Here is a 24,615-nt window from a genome sequence, read left to right on the forward strand (position 1 = left end):
ATGGGCATAACACCCATCTGTATTCTCTAGGTAGAAGGCTCAAGTATTGAAGTGACATTAAAGTTGTAGAGGAGTTGCTTCAATGCCCTGCCTACATTTCTCTTCTAATAAGACTCTCAGAACAAAAGGGCACAATCACAGGACAGCAGGATATACAGCTTCAGGTTTATTATATTTTATTTTTTTAGGTACTGAGGATTGAACCCAGGGTTGCTCAACCACTGAACCATATCCCCAGACCTTTTAATGGTTTATTTGGAGATAGAGTCTCCCTAAGTTGCTGAGGCTGGCTTTGAACTTGCGATCCTCCTGCCTCAGCCTCCTGAGCCTCTGGGGCTACAGGAGTACCCACTGCCACTGGTTCAGCTTTAGATTTTAAAAAACCCTCAGGAGGAAATGGAAAAGAAAGAGAATATTGTACTCCTTGGGTGTAGAGGTTAGTCTTGTTCACTAGTGGATGTACTTCTAGCACGTAGAAGGTGCCTGGTGAACAGTTTTTAGGAGTCTCCATATTTGTAGATTAAATAATAGTAGGTGCCTTCCCCAGAGTGTCCACTGTGCAAAGCCTGTTGTCAAGTGTCCTCTGTAGTTTTTTTAATTGAATCTTCACCCAACTATGTCTGCATGGCATGGACACAGAGGCATGAAGAAGCAGAGAAGACTGTCTCGAGGTCACACAGCCAGAAAAAGTAGCATAGTTAAGCCTTGGCTTTATGGGGTACTGCCTCATGTGCAGAAGTAAAAGGATGTGGCTGGTCCTTGTGGGCATCTTACTAGGAAGGGATATGTCCCAGGAAATAGTTTCTGCGAAGAAGATTTTCAGGTAGTGAGAATATTGGGTTTTCTAATCAGGAAAAGTGACTTTATTTGCCAGCCTGGCGAATATGCAAATGTGGTCTGATTCCCACACATCCTGAAGCATTTACTGATAAGAAGCAGCTAATTTGAAACTATCTTTCTTATTAATCTTTAATTACTCATTACAGAAATATCAGAAATTCATGTAATAAGAAGAGCTAACTAATTACATTGGGCACCCTTTATCAGTCAAGATTTATTATTCCGTTAACAAAACCAATCGATTGAAATAATCTATGTAAGTTCATTAAGATATACAAACAGTGTCAACTCAATAATGAAGAGAGGGTGATTAAGATAATTAAAAGTAGACATGCCAGTCATTTGCTAACACTTAAGAAATTTTTTATTTTATTTTTTTTACTCTACCCCGAATTGTCCTTTAAAGAAAGAAACTCTTTGGAGGTCCCATTAACCTTCACAGTGCATCTGTTGATTTTCAACATAAGTAATCAATTTAAGACTGTTTGCATAATTATTGTGACAACCAAAAGACACTCTGAACTCTTTTATTTGAAGCATCACTAGTAGAATCATAAACATTGTCCTCTAATGTGAAAGGAAAAGGACCAGATAATCTTAGTGAATTTAGATTAGAAGGCCAAGGTCATAAAGGAACCATTAATTCATAGTAACTTTTCACATTGTTGGCTTTTTGATGTAAGTAACATACATAAAAAAGGGACACTTAACCACTGAGCCACATCCCTGGTCCTTTTTTTTTTAATTTAATTTTATTTAGGGATAGGGCCTCACTAAATTACTTAGGGCCTGGCTAAGTTGCTAAGGCTGGCTTTGAAGTCATGATCCTCCTGCCTCAGCCTCCCCAGCCGCTGGGATTACAGGCTCCATTGTGCCCCGCCATATGTAAAAAATTTTAAACAAATCAGAAATGTTTTTAATTCCCTTCCATTTGGCACAGCTTCTTCCCAATTTTTCTCTATATATAAACCCACATTTTTCTTCAAAAATTGATTTATACTTTAGGGAATATGCTGCAAATTGCCTCTATACTCTTACAGCAATTAAATGTGTCCGAAACAGCAAGGCATTCCATCACATATACTGGGCATCATATGACTAACCAGCCTGCCTTTGCTGACCATTGTGCTGTAATAGATCTATTTTCTAAGCAAGGGAGCTGCAGTACACAGATTTTTCATTATTTGAATGCACTGAATGGAATGTGTGTGTGTGTGTGTGTGTGTGTGTATATATATATATATATATATACTTTTTTTTTCCTTTTTGGTACCAGGGATTGAACTCAGGAGCACTCCATCACTGAGCCACATCCCCAGTCCTGTTTGATATTTTATTTAGATACAGGGTCTCACTGAGTTGTTTAACACTTCACTAAGTTGCTGAGGCTAGCTTTGAACTTCTGATCCTCCTGCCTCAGCCTCCTGAGCAACTGGGATTATAAGCCTGCGTCACCACACCTGGCCCCCTGGAATGCATATATTTTTGAGGGTTCTTCTATGGAATAAACTCTAGAAGTGACATTGCTGCATCAAAGGGTATGCCCTGAAGTTTACCAGAATGTCCATCAGCAAGGTGTAATGCCTACACACTTACCAGCAGTTACAGGGTCCTAAATAAGAGTAGATTCCTACTTAGCAAGTTTTCATTTATATTCCCTCCTATTATCTCCCCCAACCCTCAGTGCCTCTCACCCCTTTTTCCTTCTATTATTTTCCTCCCCTTCTTGCTCTTGTTTCTACCATGCATAACCACTCTCAGAATGGTATGTAATCCCAGCAGCTGGGGAGGCTGAGACAGGAGGATCATGACTTCCATCTGCTTAACATGGTCACCCACTTCCTGTCCAAAGCTTGACCCCGCTGCAGGTTCTTGCAGGCGCTCAAGGATGGAACATTTGCAGTTTCATCCCAAATGCCCTGCAAATCTCTTTGAGTGCATTGTTCTTGTGGGCTGGGTTCCATTCACAGGAGGGGACATCATCACTTCACTTTTCATTATCCCTTCAATCTTCCCTTGCTTGCTGGTAGAGGTTTGAGGAGACATTTCAGTGTTTTAGGATAAAAGTAAAGACAGCAATCAAGTTTCAGTGTCACTGAAAGCCCCCGTGCACTGTAGATTTTTGTTTGTACAAATCAAATTTGTCATTGTCATTTGATATTTATTGTCATAATGCAGGAGGCCAGAGGGAGATTTAAATAGCGGGAAAAGACTTTCAGTTTTGCATTTTGTTAAGTTCATCGTGAAGCCCCTCTTATATATTACACCGAAAATCTTCTGATCCAGATCTTTCTAGAGAATAAACATAAAAAGGATAATATTAAAAATTGTTTTAGTTTTGATGGGCAGGGTATTACAAAAATCCATCTAAAGCTATTGAACTGACTGAATATTGAACTTGCAAAAGAATAGGTGAAATATGAGAGCGATTTTGTCCGAAGTTAAAATTTCAGGTCAAACCACTGGTGCATGAAAAGAGATGTCTCTGACAAGAGAAAAAGCATATTTTTCTGATTCACTTTGAAGTCCAACTCCAAGCCATGCATTAAATGAACAATATTATCATAAAAATGAGGGTGCTAATTCTGATACTGACACTTGGAAAATGATTTCATAGAAGCCTAAGCCGTGCATTAAATGAACACAGTATTAACTGGGCTGATATCGTGAAATCAATTGAAATGCCTCCTGCAGCCCGCGCCTGTGCAGAGTGGAAGAGAGAAGAGCATGATTTGTTAGTTCATCCTGGAACTTTCTGGTGCCCTGGTTTTAATTTGCAGAATTTTCTTTAGAACTGTTTCTCCAGTGCTTAGCCTGCTGTGGATTTGCCTTTTAAAGTAATCGATTCCGTATTGAAAGTATGCGGATGGTATTTTCTTTCAGTGCTCATTTGTTCTACTAATTACGTCCAGTCATGTTTCAAATTACATAAGAAGCTTTTGTAATGCAAAAAGATCCCCAGCATGCCTTGTGTTGGTGAACATGGTGTGGGCTCATCTGCTTCATTACATAATCCCTACACATTTTCCTTCTAAAGGTTATTTAATCAAAAGTGCACCAGTAAAACCATAAAAATATTTAATGGAGTCCCAGCAATTTTGCATCAGTTTCTTACATTACACGAGCATGCCAGCATTTTAAGAACATGGGGTTTTTGTGGATCTTTGGATTCTCTATAACTTACCTACTTTCTTCTTGTTTATTTATCTGTTTTTTGAAAGGGGTAGAGATTCTCATCTTATTTTTTGTCTCTGTGCCAACTTTTTTTTTTTTCCTGGCTTTGTTCCTAGTCTTTCCCATTAGTGATCTTCTCTACAATTGTCCCCTTTCGTTTCTGTTTTTTTTTTTTTTTGGTATCTGGGATTGAACTCAGGGGCACTTGACCATTGAGCTGCATCTCCAGCCCTATTTTGTATTTTATTTAGAGACAGGGTCTCATGGAATTGCTTAGTGCCTCACTTTTGCTGAAGCTGGCTTTGAACTTGTGATCCTCCTGCCTTGGCTTCCTGAGCCACCCTTTTGTTTCTTTAGTCTAATTGAATCATTCAACAAATACTGTTGAGTAGCTGGTGTGAAGTGTTCTGGGGCTGCCCTTGTAAATGGTGAAGCTGGGTTGACTCTCCTGGCCCTTGGGGATTTATTGTGGGGGGCGGGTATCAGGTGCTATTGCAGCCAGGCCAGGAAGCAGGTGCTCATGGAGATGCAGTGTGGCCAGTGCAGTCTCTGAGAGAGGATGGAAGGGGACAGAGAGGCAGAGCATGCAACCAGCTGGGAACTCAACAATGAGTTTTTGGAAGAAGTGTTGACCAAATGGACACTTCAAGCTAAATAGGTATTAGGCCTGTTCGATGACCTAGGTCAGGAAGGGAAGCAGAAAGTGTCAAGGACTGAGGAGCCAGAGGCCATTTGCAGGTTGTAGGAACCTCCATCCCCACTTCCTTTTGAAGAAGTGTCTTGTGTCTGGAGCACATTGGGGTAGAGGTGAATGTGGATGGGGTAGGGGGTCCTAGAGGTAATGGTGAAAAAAGTGAGACTGGACTGAGAGTCAGGTTATCAGACAAGTCTGGTCCACCACAAGGAGGAACTGGGGCACCATCTGGAGTCCATGGAGGCACATGGAGGCATCAGCTTCAGGGTGATGTGTTAAGACCCTCCTGGTGGTCTCTCCTTCCTAGCTGGGTCTTTCTAGGGGACTGATGATTTTCTGTTCAGCCTGAAAGCTGAATTGTTTTCACCCATCAAGTCCAGCATGTGACATTATGCAGGGTTCAGATTCCTCAATAGCATCCAGAACCCAACATCTCCTGTCCTTCACTGTCCTGTCTTTGGGCTCCAGTGTGCATGAGCCCAGATGATGCGATCCTGGACTACTGAGGAACGTTGGTGGGAGGGTCCTGCTCATTGACTGGGTTTTCAGATTCTTCTCCAGAATGTTCTGGCTAGTCATTGAATGAAAGTTAAAACTTGCTGTTGTCCTTTTAAATCATCCTTAACCTCCTCACTGAGGATTTTGCTGTGTTCATAAAAGAGGAGATGCAGGGACTGTTTGAAGACATGGGCAGGAGGGGGGAAAAGGAATCTGGAGATGGGTCCCTTGTGATCATAAAGTTCGATAGTTGATGGGAGGAGAGTGATAGTTCCCTAAAGAAGAGGGTCGTGGGTTGTAATCTAAAACCCAGGAACACCATGGGTTTGTATCAAGCCTGGTTTTACTCCTCAGTAGATATCCTAGATAAGCCCTTTTTTATCATGAAAAGAAAAAGCAGATATTACCTTCAGATGCAATGAGCATATTGATTTGTTAATGAAAGTTAGAAAAAATTGGTTTATAATCACTCCATGATGAGGATCATGAGCAAAGTTAGCCAGTGTTTTTCTTCCCTAGTACATAGTAGGTGATTCGTTAATATTCAGTGAATAGATAAAGGCGTGAAGGATTTCCTGGCAGATTCCTTCCTGGGAGGGGGGTTTGGAAGCAAACCCTCTGCTAGAGACCTGATCCCTGGGAAGGACCCTGTGCCCCAGGCACCCTGGGTTCCTGCCTTAGGCATTTAGACTGTCACTTGTGCCCAATAGAGCAGCACCTTGTCTCTTCCTCCAGAGGAGGCATGTGACCCCATGTTCCCCAAAGTGGGTCACTTTACCACTATCCACCCCTCCTGCTTCTTCCTTAGCATTGGAGGGTGTCATCTATCAGCCTTTCTCTCTTTACACACATGGCTCACATATCCACCTTGTCTCTTTTCTGTGCACCCTGTGTGCACAGTTGGTGGCCTTCTTTCTCTTCCCTACAGGTGGGTCCTATGCTGACCATCAAATGATCTCATTTCATCCTCACTTGACACAGGAACAATGAGAATCCATGTTTCCCCAGCACAAAAACATTGATGTGCAAAGAGCTGAGATGCTTTGACCCTGGTCACCCAGCCAGTGGGTGGCAGGCAACACCAGGGCTGGAACCGGGCCTGTCTGCCTCAGTTGCTTTAGCTCAACTGTGCTACCCTTGTGTGAGTCAGAAGAGGAAATCCAACCGGGGCTTGGGGGTAGAAAGCTGACCCCAGGCCCAGGCCTTGTGTGTCAGGTGGCAGTTCCCAAGCTCTGTAAGTGGTGGAAGCTCATTGTTTATACCCTCAGCACGTGGCTGGCGCGTTGGGCTGGACCTTCTCCAGGGCTGTCTGGGCCCTCTCCTGTCCTGACTGCCAAAAGACTTTCCCTATTTCCCAGAAATATGCAGGAAGGACTAACTACTTTGGTGGGGGTGGGAGGAGAAGGTTGAGTGCTTCTTTAGGTTCAGTGGGAGGGAAGTAGAAGAAAATCACAGGAAGAAAGTGCATCTAGCCAGTGGGGATGTCCACTGGGGCTTCTTCTTCCTGAGACTACTAATATCAGATTACTTAAGTAGGAATGAAAGAGTCGTGTTTAGAAGGCCTATGTGTCTTTGGGCTAGAGGTGAGCCCTCTTTAGTTGTATATTGAGATAGCCATCTTGTATCAGTATTTCACCAAATAGAAATCTGGGGGAACATTCATCAAAATGGACAAGCTCAAAGGTTTCCAAATGGTGAGTGGCTAGGGATCTGGAAGCAGCTTCACCTGCAGGGCATTCTTGGTGTCCCTTAGGGAGGGGCAGCATGATGTGCATGCTCAGCCGGCCTCTGAGATGCAGCTGCCTGGTGCTCAGGGCTCCCTTCTACCCATGGCGGAGCCCTGCTCCCTTTGCTGAAACAGACCAGATTGCTCGGCATAGCTTTCTCCCCATGCAGTCCAGGGAAATTAGTGAAACTGCAAGCTTCGATGGTGCCACTAACAAGCTGGCTGGGGTTCAGAAGAGCAGATTCCTCTCCTGTGGCCATGGTGTGCTCAGTGACAGCAAGCCTGGTTTTGATTACCTCACATGTACTTCCCTGATGAGGGCAAGAACCTCTCAGTCCTCTTTGCTTCTAACCCCCTTCTGTGATTCCCCCACATATACAGACATCTGCATTAGCAAAGTCCTTTCAGATCTGATGTCTCCATGGATCCCTGCAGGGGCCCCAAGGGGCTAAACAGAAAATGACTTGACATCTTCTCAGGGATCAGAGAGGTTTAGTGACTCCCCCAAGGCCACATGGCTGGGGAAGGACTTGGACCCAGGTATCCTAAGCCCCCAACTCAGAGTGTACAACTGCACAGGTCAACTTTGAGAGTGTGGACTAGATAGACTATGATGAGGTTTTTAAATTTATCTGGAAAAAATGGAAGAATAAGAGGAGGGAGAATCAAGGAGGAAATCTCCATTAAGAAAGTTACGGCACTAAGGTACAGAGCAGCTGGACAGAGTTTGCTTCAGCATGCGAGCATCTAATAATCTCTTGTAAGGAGCCTGGAGGAAGCAATTTCAGTCTTGGTACAGTGGTTCGGTGGTGTCATCAAGGACTCCTGCTGGCTCCACCTTCTGGCTTCCTCCCTGGGCTTTAATTTTCATTCTTGCCACCTCATTTTGCTAAATGGCTGCTGCAATTTCACAATAGTGAAATAGGAGGAAAGAAGGGGCAGGAATATATAAAAGAGTTTTGCTTTAACAGTAGGATAAAATTTGATTGAAAGCACCCAGAAAATTTCCCCTGATGTCTCACTGGCTGGGATCCTGTCGCCTGAATACCCCTGCTTCAGACTGGCTGTGAAAGTGAGTAGCCAACACTTGGATAGATAGCTGGTGATGTCCAGGTCCAAGTCTAGGCAGCCTGACTGACAGACAGTCAATTGGCTGAATCAGTTGATGCTTCAGGCCTTTAGGAAAGGGCGTACCATTATCCTGAACCAAATCAGTCAGCAAAAGAGATGGAGGACAGGGGAATGGTTGGTTCTTCATAACTCCCAATGTATGTCTAATATGGATAAGAACTGTGGAGAAGTTCTCCTTCATGTTGATCTGCACAAATGCTTCTGGGAACCTGCGATGACATTCCATTTATTGGACAACTCTCACTTCTCAATGGCAAACTTCAGAATTCATAAATATATTTTATGGGGTGGGGGTACTGAGAATTGAACCCAAGATACTTTTATCACTGACCTACAGCCCCAGTATTTTTTTTATATATATTAGGGATGAAACTGATACCACAGTTTACTGGTGACAAGTTCTGCTCCCTCACATGTTGAAGTATAACATTAGAGAAGCATGACAAGGGAAGCATATAAAGCACTTTAGCAGTTTATTTGAAAAGAGGTAACAGACTTTTCCCAGGAGAGAGAAAGGGGCCATAGCTGGTATCCTGGTATCCCAAGAAGTGAAAGTCTTCTGCCTCTTTTATAAGTCCTAGATTTTCTTTGTTCTCCTCCTCTCTTCCCCCTCATCTCTCTTGTTTCTGCATATATTAGATCAGGAGATGTTCAGATGGGATGGCTAAAAGTCTAGAAGCAGATGGTCAGGGGTAAAAGCTGGATGCAGCAGCCCAGGACACATTAATTAACAACTTTTATAACTCTCTGTAGGGAGGGACAATTCCTGGGCAGGTTACCTTAGCAACAGGTTGGAGCAGGGTCAGGTTATCTTGTTAAGGGTGGAGAAAGGGCTTTGAAGGAATTTCAATCCCTCAGGAACAGTCTCCAACTTCCTCATATTGGCCTCCTTGATCCAACCTGACTGGATTTACCTATGTATACTGACTCCCTATCTAATTCTGGCTTTAGAACCCTGGCGCACTCAACCACTGAGCCATATCCCCAGACCTTTTTTAATTTTATTTAGAGACAGGGACTCGCTAAGTTGCTGAGGCAGGCTTTGAACTCACGATCCTCCTGTCTCGGCCTCCCAAGCTGCTGGGATTACAGGCATGCACCATGGCATCTGGCTACAGTCTTTTTATTTATTTATTTTTTTTGAGTCGGGGTCTCACTAAGTTGCCCAGACTTGACTCGAACTTGGAATCTTCCTGTCTCTGCCTCACAAGTGGCTAGGATTAAAGGTGTGTGCTACCACACTCAGCTGCATAAATACATGTTTTTCCTCTATGCTTCATAAGAGGATACTTAAGCCCTAAGACTTAGATGAAAATTTTAAATTGCTTTCATATAACCAGAAACAAAAATTAGAAAGGGTGTAAAAAATCAAATGGATGGGGAAATACAGAGACCTGAGGGATAAAGGGGAATGTGGGGCTTTGAGATCCTATAGTCAGACTGCCTGGACTTGCACCTGGACTTAAATTTGGACTCTACCCTTTCCTTATTCCCTATGCTGTCCCTGCTCCTATTGGCTTAGGAATCCTCTGTACGTGAAGCCAATGCATCCCAGCGGCTGTTGCAATCAAATTTGTCTGTCATGTCACCCAAGCTCACCCTTTATTTTACAAACTCCTATTTACAGCCCCACCATGATCCTTGCTGACCATAGTCCAAAAAGCCAAGTTCCTTAGCCAGACTTAGTTCAAGAGCTGGGCCTATGAGAGATGGTTTGGCCTCTTCCTTCAGGCCCTCTGGGTTCTGTTAGCCCATAAAGTAGAAATGCTGTGATATTGTCATTAAACAAATGGTCTGTGGGCTCCTCCTGTGGGACCAGCCCTCTCTGTGCCACAGGGGACACACCAAGGGACCAAATATGGACCCTCAGGATGTGGTACCACCTTTTGGTAGGGAATGCAGGCAACAAGAAATTTGAATTTATAAGGAGTATATAGGAGAAGGGCCTGACCCAGTGTCTGACCAGAGGAGGTGAGAATAAGCTGACCCAGAGAATGACCAGGAGTTAGCCAGAGAGGAATGATGTCACAGGGCTCCAAGCAGAGAAGCCTGTGGTGGAAGGTCAGAAGGAAAGGATAGGACATGTCATAGGATAGGAAGGGAATTAGGGCTGACCAGAATATGTTTTGGGGAGAGCTAAGGAATAAAGATGCTATAATGATCTTCAAGGCCCTAGGAAGATTCATCTGCAGAGTAAGGGGAAGCTATGAATGGTTTTGACAAGAGGTGACATGAGCAGATCCATCTATCAGAAGGACCAGCTTAGCTACAGTGCAGAGAATGAAGCTTGATTAAAGAAATAAAGATAAGAACACTTCAATTTCTGCCTCCCAGTTGTAATGTTTGGACAGAAATAAAGGATTCATATTCTAGGGAGTCCAGAGTCAAAAAAGCTGGGAAGGCAGGTTGGCAAGGCAGGGTAGGGGGCGCCACTGTTCAAAAGCAATGCCATGACCAATGCTTTCATGCTCTTCTAGAGCAACAGGAGAACTTCACGGCCTCTCCTTTCCTCTATTCTGTCCCCACTTATGTGTGACCCACGCATGTGTCCTTTTGTTCCATGAAGCCAAAGATAGGAGTTAGAGCTATATTAGTCAGCTTTGGAGTGGTCTTCAGATCCCACCTGTCAGCCATGCCCAGGGAACTTCCAGGGTCTGGGGCCACCCTAGGAAGATGGTCAGTTTAACAGTGTATATCCCGAACCTCCCATACTCTTGCATGGGCTCTAGAAGCTTCTCCTCAAATAAGCAAAGAAAGATGTTTGTTTTGAGCCCGTAAGTTACATGGGGTGCCCATGGGAAAGTCATTTTATGTGAATAAATTGTGCTGCTCTTTTTTGGTGATGGTGTGTCCTTCAATTATTAACTGGGACCCTTTGATTCCTTAATTGAATGTTTTCTCTTGGCTGTTTCTTTCCTTTGCAGTATAACAAGGAGCTTCACTACGTGGAACCTTGCCTGAATGGAACTTTGGTGCAAGCCGACAGGACAAACAAGGAGGTAGGGGCTGCTACTGGGCAGGAGCATCAGGGGACCGAACACCCCTGTCTCCTTATTGGAAACAACAGGGATTGTTTCCAATAGATCTGGCTTAATTTAGAAATCTCATCAATGTGTTACCCAATCATTGTGGCCTTTGGAGCTCTAGGATGTAGAGTATTTACTAAAAAAAAAATAATGGTGCTAAAATAATTACATTGAGTTCAGACCTTTGCTAGTTTGGGAACAATTGCACTTATATATTTGCTCTTGCTCCAGGCACATGCTATGTCTCCTTGACACCTATGATGACACCCTTGAAAAAGTATAATTCTTGCTAAGGTTTCAAAGAAAATCAAACTTACTTGTTATTTCCATGGTTGTACTTGTTACAATTGATTAAGTCATCATTGGGCTAGTTGTTGGAGTAACGCACCTTGATTGGAGGGGAGGGGTAAGCTTTACAAGAAAAAGGATGGTACTACTAGTGTCCTCAGTGAATCCTGTGTTCCATAAATATGTGGTACAAAAGCAAGATATGTTAGAAGAGAACCTTAAGAAATGGGATAGGAGTTTCTCTTCCCGTTAAGAGCATTCCAGAAAAAATTACTAACATCCATTTCTATGAAATGAATCCTTTTTCCCTTCAACCACATTTAAATCTACCAGTACAGCAATTACAGCCCCACTGAACCACCTCTACAGGGCCAACTGAGTTTGGGTGGGGTGTATAGTTGTGGCTGTAACCTGTGAGACTTCATGGAACTCACTTCTGCCATTACCTTTATTATTTCACTGGAATTTACACATAGAGGTTTTTTTTCTCCCTATTCATGTGGGGGCTAAGGGCATTGACCAAGGTAGGCTTCTGTGGGGCACTGGAGAGAACCCCTGGCTTAATTGCGGAATAGCATTGGTGCTATCTCAGCTGTAAGCTCTTATTTTGGGCATCTCTTAAGGAAGTGAACGAAGGAGAATTAGGAGAAATTCATTTTAGTTTGGACACAGAGAGTCAACATCTGAGCTTCAATTTTTTTTTTGGGGGGGGGAACACCTGAAAATTTTACTTTTAGGAGGCAGAAACAAGGGCATAGTTGTTCAAAGAACAAGCATATCCTGGGAATGTTGATTTGTAGTTTTTTCTAGATTTAGGTAGGAAAAATCAGGTTTCCCAGAGACTTTTCTGTTATTTGGCCATTGCCTGGGTAAGGACCCGTTTTTCCAATGTTTTAAACACTGTTTTCAAAATTAAACGGAAAAGATACTTAATTGACCCAAGCCTTCTTCAGGGAGCTTCCTCAAAGAACTAAAGGCAGTGTGATATTTGGTGGTATGAAGTGTTATTAATTTAAGCAATTTGTTAGAAGAAGTGAGAAGATTTTATTTAAAATCTTCTTTGAGTTTTTAGTTATTGTGCACTTGAGTACTGAATGTAAAAACTAATCCAGAGTTTTGCTTCTGCCAATGTGGGACAGCCATATGTCAATCAGGTCCTTCCCTTTATAACAATAAAACCCTGGGCATAATGCCACAAACAAGTAAGGAAAGACTCCGAAAGATGGAAAAGAGAAGATGACCTATCTAGGGGCCTTGGGACTTAAAAACATGCAAGTGAGTTCCCTGATTTCCTTATTGACCTCCACATATCCTAAATAGAACATTCTAGAGACCCCACCCCCCATGTGGATCAATACCAGGCATAGTCAAAAACAAAACAAAAAACAAAAACCTCCAAGAAAATCCTGTTTCCCCTAGCTAAAGGACCACAAAAATCTTTGTGACAATACCTTCCACACTCTAGCCAAATACCAGTTAACAACCATAGATCAACTCTCCTTGGTTTCTGTGGGACTGAACAGCAAATGGATCTTTGGCTCACCTGCACACACACACACACACACACACACACACACACACACACACATGCTTGGTCCTTGGTCCTTGTGCTATACCTCAACAGATTGACTAAGAAACAATACTCAGTAGGATCCAGAGTTCCATAGTACATAATCCATAATGCCCAGAAACACAAAAGAGAAGGAGGAGGAGGAGGAGGAGGAGGAGGATTGCTAGTCATCCCAAGAACCAGGAAAATCATGACATAAATGAGAAAAGAGAATTGTAACAGAAGCCCATATCAACATGAATCAGATGTTGGGATTATAAAATTACTTCAAGACCAATTACGAATTCTCTTGAAACAAATGAAAATACAGAATATCTAAGCAATATAAAACTAAATGAATATTATTGAATGGAAAGTTTAATCACCAACATAAAAAAAACTCCTGGATCAGCTCAATAGTAGTGAAGATGACAGTAGACAGAATCAATGAACTTCACGAAAGATCAGTGGGAATCATCCAAACTGAACAACAGAAAGGAAATAGACTGGGACAAAATGAACAGTCTCAGAGACATGTGAGACAATAACAAAATAGTTAGCCTTCATAATATCAGAGTCCTTAGAGGTTAGAGAACAGGACGGAGTAAGAATTTAAAGATATATTAGCTGAAAACTCCCCCAAATTGGTGAAAGGCATAAATATACATATTCAAGAGGTTAAGCAAACTCCATGTAGGATAAACCCAGGTAAATCCATGCCAACACACATCATAAATATAATTAGACAAAAAGTCTTGAAAGTAGCCAGACAGGAAGGACACATTGTTTATATGAAACACCAATTTGAATAGCAGCAGATTTCTTATATGAAATCATGAAGATCAGAAAGAAGAAGTGTAGTATTTTTCAAGTTCCAAAAGAAAAGAATGACCAATCCAGGTTTCTGTACAAGTGGCACTATCTGTCACTGGGTAATAACAAATTAATTAATAAAATTAAATACTTAATAACAAGTTAATTAAAGAATGAATTGATTCTTAGCTGTCTTTCAAATTAATTATTTAATTCTTCTTCAGAAATGAAGGCGAGTTAAAACTATCTTCAAACCAAGGAAAACTATGAGAATTTGTTGCCTACAGATTTACCTTTAAAAAAATGTCTAGAGTGAGTACTTGAAACAGAAAGAAAATAACTGAAGAAGGCTTGGAACTTTAGAAAGAATAGTAGAATAAGAAAAAAAAAAAAACAAGGAAACTTAAAATAGAGAATGATAAGTCTCAGGAGATTCTCCAACCACATTTGATTGTTGAAGCAAATAACACTGATATGGTGCCAATCTCTGTTGGGGAAATAATTCAGACAGTTATATTTTAAAAGAGTGGGGTTAAAGGGAACAAAATAAAAGTGAGGTTTCTACATGTAAATGGAAATAGAAAATGCTGACAACAGTATGCTAAGAGAAATTGCATATTTATATTGTAATACCTAGAGCAATCACTAAGAAACAATACAAAGAGGTATATTTAAATATTAATTTATAGGAATGTCAGAAAAGAGAAACAGAGGAATAAGAAACAGGATAAATAGGAAAAAAAGGAAGATTTAAATCTTAATACATCATTAATTTCCTTAAATGTGAATCGTCTAAATACACTAATGAAAAGGCAGAGTGAGATTTATTGAGTGGTTTAGAAAAAATGCAAACAAATAAACATGATCCAATCATATGCTGAACTACAAGAAACTCACTTGAAATACAGTAACATAGTATGTTGAAAGTAAAAGGAAGAGAAAATGTACCATATAAACATTAATTATTTAAAAAGCAGGAGTAATTATGTTAACACCAGTTAGTCTTCAGAGCAAAGAAATTTGCTATTGACAAAGAGGAGCAATCCATAATGATAAGAGGATCAATTCCTTATGAAAACACAACAAACCTAAATGTGCTTGAATCAAAATACAGGGTTGCAAACCACAGGAAGCAAAAACTAATAGAGTTGAGGGTAGAAATGGACAAATGTATGTTATAATTGGTGACTTGTGAATTCCACAGCCAGCATTTGGTAAACTACCTGACAGAAAGTCATCAAGGATATAGGAAATCTGAACACCATCAACCAATAAGATCCAATGACATTTTGAAGAATACCTTCCCCCAAAGCAGAAGAACTCATACTCCTTTCCAGCACCCATGGAGTTAACCAAGACAAGAAATATCCTGGATCATAATACAAACCTCTAACACTTAAAAGATTTGTAATTGTACACTGTATCTATTCTAATAATAGTGAAATCAAACTAAAAGTCCACACCAAAGACAGCAGAAAAATCTCCACTTAGAAATTAAACAATAAACTAATAAATAATTTAAGGGTCAAAGAGGAAGTTTAAAAAGTATAAAGCTGAATGATAAACAAAAGACCACATATTAGAAATCTGGAACATAGCCGAGTGTGGTGGCACATGATTTAATCACAGGAACTCGGGTGCCTGAGGCAGGAGAATCATGAGATCAAAGCCAGACTGAGCAACAGTGAGGCACTAAGCAACTCAGTGAGACCCTGTCTCTCTCAAAAAAAAAAAAAAAAAAAAAAAGGCTGGGGATGTGGCTCAGTGGTTGAATGCCCCTGAGTCCAATCCTCCCCCCGCCCCCAAAAAATTGTGGAGCAAAGCTATAGCAATGTTGAGGGATAAATTCATAGCATTAAATACTTACATTAAAAAGAAAAAGGTTCTAAAATTAATAACCTAAGTTCCTACCTCAAGAAATTAGGAAAGGGAGAGCAAAATAAAACCAAGGCAAACAGAAGGAAAATCATAATAAAGAGCAGAAATAAATTAATTTCAAAACCAGAAAAATGATAGAGGAAAGATTAATAACACCAAAAACTGCTCCCTAAAAAATAATTAATAAACTGATAAACCTCAAGCAAGACTGACAAAAATAAAAAGAAGACAACTAATATCAGAAAAGAAACGAGGATCAATATAGTCCTAAGGATCAATATAGTCTTGCAGCCAGGAACAAGATAATAAGGGGATATTATAAACAACTTTATATTCATGAATTCAGTAACTTAGAAGAAATGAACCATTTCTTCAAAGACCACAAGCTACCAAAATCAAACCAAGATGAAATAGATAACTGAAATAGTTTTATAACTATTAAAATAAGTTTAATTCATAATTTTAAAGCTCCCCTGCAACCCCCCCCCCCCCACCACCAAATTTCTAGGCCCAGATGGTGTCATGGAAAATTTTTACCAAGCATTTAAAAAAAAAAATTAATACCACTCTTGTATGTGTCTTCCGGGAAAATAGAAGATGGAATTCTCTCCCCCACATGCATCCTTTTATAAGGCTAGTGTTTTTCTGATAAAACCAAAGACAGTACAGAAAAAGAAAACTAGTGACCAATATTCCTCATGAACTTACATGCAAGAATCCATAACAGAATTTTAGCACATAAAATCCCACGATGTATATAAAGAGTAATTCACCATCACCAGTATGGCATATTCCAAGGCCAGTTTAATAGCAGTGGCAAGTCAATCAATCAATGTAATTAACTGTATCAACAGGCTAAAGATGAAAAATTATATGATCATGTCATTGATTCAGAAAAAAATTCATAAAAATTCTAGTATACACTCATGCATTTATGATTTAAAAAAAAATCTCTAAGTAGGAATTGACAGAAACTTCCTGAAATTGATAAATACCTACAAAAACCTACATCTGATATCAAACTTGGTGAAAGTTTGAAAGCTTTTTCTCTTAAGACTGGGAACAGGTAAGGTTATTTGCACTCATACTCTCATTCAATATGCAAGTTTTAGCTGTTCTAAGAAAAGAAATAGAAGGCATGCAGTTCAGAAAAGAAGAATTAAAATTATCTATATTTTCAGGCAATGTGATGTATATATGGAAAATTTCAAACAGTCTACACACACACACACACACACACACATCTCCTAAGAACTGATAAGTTCAGCAAAGTCTTATATAGAAGGTTAATACAGAAAATCCAATCACATTTCCATATATAGGTCAAATATCTCTTATCTGAAATAATTGGGACTGAAGTATTGCAGATTTTGTACTTTTTTAGATTTTAAAATATTTACATAAGTTTGTTGATTGAGCATCTCTAAATTGAAGATTCAAAATCCTAAATGCTCCAAAATCTCAAAAAAAAAGTCCAATTTTGAAGAATTCTGAATTTCACATTTTTGCATTAGGAACACTCAACCTGTTCTAACAGTGAACACATGGAAACCAAAATTTAAAATGCAATACTATTTACTGTCACTATAATGTAATAGACAAAACATGAGTAGGCTGTGTATTCTGAAAATTACAAAATGCTCATGAAAGCAATCAAAGACCTAAATAAATAGACAGACCATGTTCATGGATGGGAGCACTCATTATTGTAAAGACATCAGTTCTCTTCAAATTAATCTGTGAGCTTAATGCAATTGCTGTCAAAATCCCAGAATTTTCTGTAGACATGGAAAATAACATTTTAAAATTGGCATAGAAAGGTATAGACCCTAGAAAGTAAAATTATCTAGAAAAGAAAAATAAAGAAGTAAAAAAAAACACTCAATGATAAGGCCTATTATATAATCACAGTAACCAAGTTAATGTGCATTAGTGGAGGAATATAGGTGTAGATCAATGGACTAGAATAGAGAATACAGACCCAACATTCACACAAATATGCCCAATGGATTTTTGACAAATGTGCAAAAACAATTAAAGGGAGGAAGGATATCCTTTCCAACAAAAGTCAATGGAGCAATTGAACATACACAGATGAAAACAAATCAACAAAAATAAAAAGTAACATTGATCTAAATCTTACAATTTGAACAAAATTTAACTCAAATGGATTAGAGACCTAAATGAAATGTAAAAAGTATATATGTTTACACACATGCACACACACACACACACACAACTATTACACTCTCTGGAAAAACAAAGAATATTTTCAGGATCTAGTGGTAGGCAAAGAATGCTTAGGCCTGATACCAAACTTTCAACTCATAAAAGGAAAATTTGAAAAAGATTGTTTAAAAAATTAAAACTTTTGGCCTGTGAAACACTTTGCTACGAGGATGAAAAAACAAGCTATTGATTGCGGCAAAATATCTGCAAACCACATATCTGGTAAAGAACAAATTTATAATATAGAAGCTAGTCTCAAAAATCAACTGTAAAAATAAACAACCCAATTGGAAAATGGACAAAAACCACAAAGAAAAATTTTACCGAAGAGGATATGCTGATGGAAATTAAGTACATGAGAAGATATTCAACATCCCTAGGGATATGCAAATTAAATCCACGATGAACACTTAACAGAATGGCTGTAATTGAATATAAAATGAATAAAACAGTAAACACCAAATAATGATAAAGTAATGGAAAAATGGAATCATTCTTACGTTGCTGGTGGAAATGTAAAATGGACAGCCCTTCTGGAAAATAGTCTAGCCATTTCTTTCAAAATTAAGTATGCAATTGTCATATGATTCAGCAATTGCAATCTTGGACATTTATCTCAGAGAAATTAAAACTTATTGGTACATTTGTGAACATTTATTTTCAACGTTTCATGGACCTTCTATTGAAATAAAGGACAAAAAAACATTTTTTCAACCATAATCCTCTTCCAGATTCCTATATATGAAAATGTTCATAGCAGTTTTACCATAATAGCTCCCCAAAACTAGAAACAGTTGAGTTATCCTTCAGTGGGTGAATAGTTAAACAAACTATGTTATATCCATACCATGGAATGTGACTTGCCAATTTAAAAAAGAACAAACTATTGATACACCCTACTTTGAGTGAAGCTTTGGGGAGTTTTGTGAGTGAAAAAAGCCAATCCTAAAAATATGCTGTATGATTCCATTCATACAACTTTTTTTGAGTGACAGAATTATAGAAATAGAGAACAGATTAGTGGTTGTTAGGGTCGGGGAGAGGGTAAGGACAGGTTAGTGTGGCTATAAAAGAGCAACTGCTTTGTATCTTGACCATATCAATGCTGATACACAGGTTATGACATTGTACTATAGTTTGCAACATGCCATTAGAAAATACCATGTAAAGTCTAGGTGGCATCTCTCTTCATTATTTCTCACAATTACATGTGAATCTATAATCACTTCCAAATACAAAGTATAATTAAAAAATAATCAGAAGTATGAGAAGAACTCTTTTAAAAGAAATTATATCAAATTAAAGTGAACAGTTGTGTAATATGTGTTAGTTGTAATTTAAAGGTATTGATTGTATTTTGTTTCCCAATGGCAACAAGTTTCTATGTTTGAACTTGTGGGTATCTTTATTTGCAGAAAAATCTCAGCACACTAAGCACTTATTTTTCTTTGGTGTCTCAGAGCCATTTTAAAATAAAGGTGAGCTCCATTGGTTAATCTGAACTGATTTCCATTTTTATCAACAATTTGATGGTAGGGAATATATATTCAGCACTTACTCGGTGGAACATAACAGAGATTTTCAAATCCATAAAAAGAAAAATTCAGATTTAGATATACTTTCCTAACTGCAGATTCCTGGTGGAGAAGACCCATACCTAGGGCCTCTGACCTAATGTCAGGAATTGTTCCTTTTCCCAAGTGTCTTTCCTATGTGTCTGCCATAAATTCTGATTCTGCTAAGGCAGGTGCCTCATTGTGTGAGGAGTAGGGCAGCCCAGTCAGCAGCCTGCCTTTCCATGCCTTTCCAGCTGTCTGTGCCTGTACCTAGGAGACAGGCCTGTATTGGCAGACTACATGGTTATCCAGAAGGAAAAGATTGTGTGCAACCAGGCCAGGGCTTCTGAGGTAGATGGTCCATAGGAACACCAATGAATGGCCATCTGAGAGAGGGTTATAGTTGGAAAAAAAAGTTTCCTTTATTTCATTTCAATAAAAGATCCACAAAACATTGAAAATGAATGCATGAAACCCAACACATTTTAATATAATCAAGACAATTTGAATGAGATTGTGGGTGAAATTATCTGGTTACAGGGTTGGCAGTCTTCTCTGGTCTATTTCTGGCCAATTACCCTAAATGACAGTTTTTGAGGCCACTTTTTTTGCATTCGTGTGATGGGGATGGAGGATTATGAAATTCTGTAGAAACTGATATAGAACTGACCATGTGACGGTAGGTGTTAGCCTTCCATCCTCTGAGTGAAGTAATTTTGATTAAAATGTGCCAAATCCTTCCGGATGTTTCACTCTTTAATCAAAACTTTAATGTGTGACCTGAAACGTTCTAATGGCAGTCAATATAAAAGATTCTTTCCACCCATAATTTTTATCTTTTAATTGCTGGCCCTGTACAGTTTTTTCGAGTTACTTGAAGGGGAATTGTTTCAGCCAGCTTTTCTGCTGATGTGACTAGAAGATCTGACCAGAACAATTTTAGGAGGAAAAGTTTATTTGAGGGCTCAAGGTTTCAGAGGTCTCCATTCCTTAGGGGTTGAGGTGAGGCAGAACATCATGGAGGAAGAGTGTGGCAGAGGGAAGCAGCTCACATGATGATCAGAAAGCAGAGAGAGAGAGAGACTTCACTCTCCAGATCAAAATACATACTCCAAAGCCATGGCCCCAATGCCCACCTCCTCCAGCCACACCCCACCTGCCTCTAGTTATCATTCAGTTAATCCCATTAGGGGATTAATCCACTGATTAGGTTAAGACTGTCACAACCCAATCATTTCTTCTCTGATCTTTCTTGCATTGTCTCATTTGTGAGCTTTTGGGGGCACCACATCTAAACCATAACAGGTGTGAAAGGGACTTTGAGAAAGGGAGATCTGAGACGATTATGTTGTGTACTTTTGGACAAGTGACATCCATCTCTGGTTTCACCAATCTTTCAGGTAACCCCTGAAAGACTGAAGCTAGGTCATATTAATTAAAACAACATTCTATAAAATTCGTTTTCAAAACGTGGAAAGGGAGTGAGAGGATCTCAGTGTAACATAGAAGTCAAGGTGAGACTAAAATGGTGGTCTTGGTCAAATTGGGTTGTGCTGGGTTACAGGTTCCCTGTTACTTATCTTGAAATGGCCCACAGCAACTCGTCCCTGAACAAAGGATCCTTTGGTTCTATGAAGTTTTGGGTTTTGTCTTTTCAAGATATTGTTTACTGTCTGGAGAGAATTTTGCTTTGCTGATTTATATACCAAACAACCGACTTTCTTTTCTTTAAGGAAAAAAGAAACCATGACAAATTGGGTGAGCCTGGAGTTCAAATATAGAATTCAAATGAGTAAACTCTCCTTGTAATCTACTTCAGACCTTCTGAACCATTCATCAGACCTTAAAATGAACCTCCTGTGGTCTCTCTGCAGGGAGCAGAGTGGGGAAGGGGGAGGAAAGAGAGTGATATGGTTTTTCTCTGGTTTTGTAATGAAGATGTTCTGAAATCCACTGAATTTCCTGGCTCTGTTTAGGATTCATTTGCGAATATTTGTTGCCAACCCTGCCGATCCTAGAGACCCATGTAACTCTCATTTTCCTTGGTAGTTTTGATCTTTTCCTGTGAGACCAGGAGACGCGGAAGTTCATGGACTAACAAAAGTACATCAGAGTTCCTGGATTTTCCCCAGTATTGTTTCTTTCAGCCTGAGTTTGTCAGAGGAGGCAATCGAGGTTGTAAAAGGTCTGCCTTATATATCCATAAGGACATAAATGTGGTTTGCCAACAATAAAGGGGTGTTTTATGAGCCATAAGCAGAAAGTAGGCCTTCTGCATAGCAGGAAGCATTTTGGGTTCCAAGAGCAGGGGAGAAAAAGTATGTGGTGGGATCAAATACTAACCCACTTTATTCAATTCAAAACTAATAAACTGTAGTAAAAATTGCATTGCTTTTTAAATGTTGTGTAAGAAATAAATTACACAGAGAAAAGTGAAGAAAAACCAAAATAAATTCTAGATCTGAAATAATTTAAATAATTTAACATAATATAGCTCTAAGTAAAAATAAGGAAATGAAGTGTGTGTGTATGTGTTTACATACACATATATACATATTTGTCTCTATGAAAGAGTAACAATGGTGTTTAGTTGGGTTAGAATAAAACTAAATTGCAATTAGTATTCTTTGTAGTTTCTATTTTACTTGCTTTAAGATAGAAGGAAAGAAAAAGAAAGGGGAGAGGACAGGAAAGAGGAGGGAAGGAATGAAGATGACAACTCACTAGGTACACCTGATATATTTCTGCATTCTTAGAATGTCTGCTCTGAGCCCAAAATCCGTTTGCAATGGGAAATAAAATATTGAATAATTAGTTCTTATTACTGAAAACCAAAACAAATATTTAAAATAAAGTATTTCTTTTTTTCACTTTTTAAAATTTATTCTATTTAGATGTAACATGACCGTATCATGTATTTTGATATATTATACATACATGGAGTCTAAGTTATTCTAATTAGGATCCCATTCTTGTGGTCATACATGATGTAGAGTTTCACTGGTCGTGTATTCATATATGAACATAGGAAAGTTATGTCCAGTTCATTCTATTGTCTTTCCCATATCCATTCCCCTTCCCTTCCCTTCATTCTCCTTTGTCTAATCCTATGAGCTTCTATTTTTACCTTCCCAACTCCCTTACTGTATGTGAGCATCTGCATATCAGAGAGAATGTAGTATGAGTAGGTTGGTTTGAGGGGATTGGCTTATTTCACTTGGCATGATAGTCTTTAGTTCCATCCATTCACCATATTATGGCAAATGCCATAATAAAATAAGCTTTTTCTGTAGGACTGTAAACATAAACCCAGTGGTTTCTCTGTGATATGGAGGGTGTCCTTTCTGCTAATTTTGAGATAGGTTTTTCCATTTGCAAAACAGCTGATTTCTGCTTAAAAAGGTTAAGAGAGATGGCCACATTTTAAATCCATTTCATCCGTGGGCTTAAATTAATTAAACTGCTACTACCTTATAGTGATTTGAATGACACACAATGCAAAATATTTGCTAATTCCTGAAGGATAGCTTTGCTGAGTTTAAGTTATCAAAATGATTGTTTGGGGGATTGTTTCTATGAGAGATATGTCCCAGGAACTCTGTTCACTTACTGCCTTCTTTATATTGTATTATCTATTTATACTCACTTGATAAACTTCACTTATTGGACCATAGCCAAGCTACTATTGGAGAACTATCTAGATTAGCCAGTAGATTAGCCAGTATGTGCCAATGTATAGTTTGTATTAAAACCATCAATATGGTGCAGATTCTTTTTTTTTTTTAAATCTCCAGTTCACTTTAGTGTGATAAGTGTGATTCCTTCTCTGAGTCTAGACTTGATGTCAGCAAACTTTTTTGTTGAAAATCAGGTAGTAAATACTTTAGACTTGTGGGCCATGAAGTCTCTGATGTAACTGCTCAATTTATAATAATAGCCAGACAGCAGCCATAGACAGCACGTCAATGAATGGTCATGTCTATCCTCCCATAAAACTTTATTCACAAAAACAGGCAGTGGGCCAAAAATGGCCCATGAGCCACAGTTTGCCAATCATTTCAGGAAAGACTAGAAGTCTGTTACTAAATAAAGTATTTACATTAGCCTCTGGTTACCATCTTTCAGAAAAGTGCACACAGAAATCAGTATTTGAGAGTATGACTAGGTTGGGTAATATTCCTTAACTCTTTTAACTACTGGCAAATGAAGATTTGGGTTGGACTTTGACCTTGGATTTGAATTTCTATCTATCTGTAATAAATTTACCAGTTAATTGATTTATGATTTCTCTGTTCATCTGAATTTAACTGGCAGGCAAGAAGACATGGATATGTGTTGTCAATAGAAGTAGATATGAGAAATAATGTCAGTAATAAAGATAGCATTTTACAATTGAGAAAATACCTCTTGATTCGATGCTCATGATTACCAGTATGATTTCTAACTTATACATTTGAAGTCCTGGTCTCAGCTAATCGGCAGATGAATGGATACATGGAAATGCTTAAATGATCTATGCAAGTAAAAATAATCAGTAGGTGTCGAACTACATCCCTAACACTAATCTTAAGATTCCAAATACTCTCCTATTGGCCTCGCCCTCTGAGCAAGCAGCATTTTCTTTCTGACATGGTTCGATACTCTCCCAGTCTTCTAAAGTTATGCCCCATTGAGTAAACCCTAATTCAAATTTATGTGTTAAAAGAGTAACATTCAAATAGGATGTGACGGGGGTATTTATGTGTTACAGTATCTTTATACAACCTTAATAGAACAATTGTCGTTTGTATGAAGCTTAAAGTGAAGAATAACATAGAACTTTGATCATTATGCATTTCCACTTGTATGAGAATTTATTGAGATTTTTTGAACTTGGACTTCTCTAGGTCTGCACATGGACAGATCTCTGGCAAGTTCTCTCTCTCTCCTTCTCTCTCTCTCTCTCTCTTTTTCTGTGTGTGTGTGTGTGTGTGTGTGTGTGTGTGTGGTTGTGGATGTGGGTGGGTATGGGGTCCTCCTTGGTTCTACCACTCAGCAAAAGCGGAGACTTCTCAAGCAAAAATCTATCTTAGAATTGCCTGGCTGAAATCTGATGTACTCTTGCCATTTTCCTGTTCCAAGCCTCCGGTCCCCATGCTTCCAGTGACCATGCTTTGGTGTGTCCTGGGACAGCTGCTTGCCCGAGCTTCACCTCGGCATCTGATCAAACACAC

The 24,615-nt window shown here is 39.2% G+C and overlaps 1 protein-coding gene across 2 annotated transcripts in view; it reads left to right on the forward strand.

Annotated features, from left to right (window-relative positions):
* Positions 1-24,615, forward strand: part of Cacna2d3 (calcium voltage-gated channel auxiliary subunit alpha2delta 3) — an 877,637-nt gene that overhangs the window by 406,337 nt on the left and 446,685 nt on the right. For both annotated transcript variants that reach the window (XM_058582154.1, XM_046452970.2), the window contains exon 9: positions 10,988-11,062. In XM_058582154.1, the coding sequence (XP_058438137.1) occupies positions 10,988-11,062 (75 nt within the window). The remainder of the gene's footprint in view (positions 1-10,987; positions 11,063-24,615) is intronic.

Source organism: Marmota monax, unplaced genomic scaffold (assembly GCF_021218885.2).
Source record: "Marmota monax isolate L192 unplaced genomic scaffold, Marmota_monax_Labrador192_F-V1.1 WCK01_AAM20220418_F8-fsc00042, whole genome shotgun sequence".
NCBI lineage: Eukaryota > Metazoa > Chordata > Mammalia > Rodentia > Sciuridae > Marmota > Marmota monax.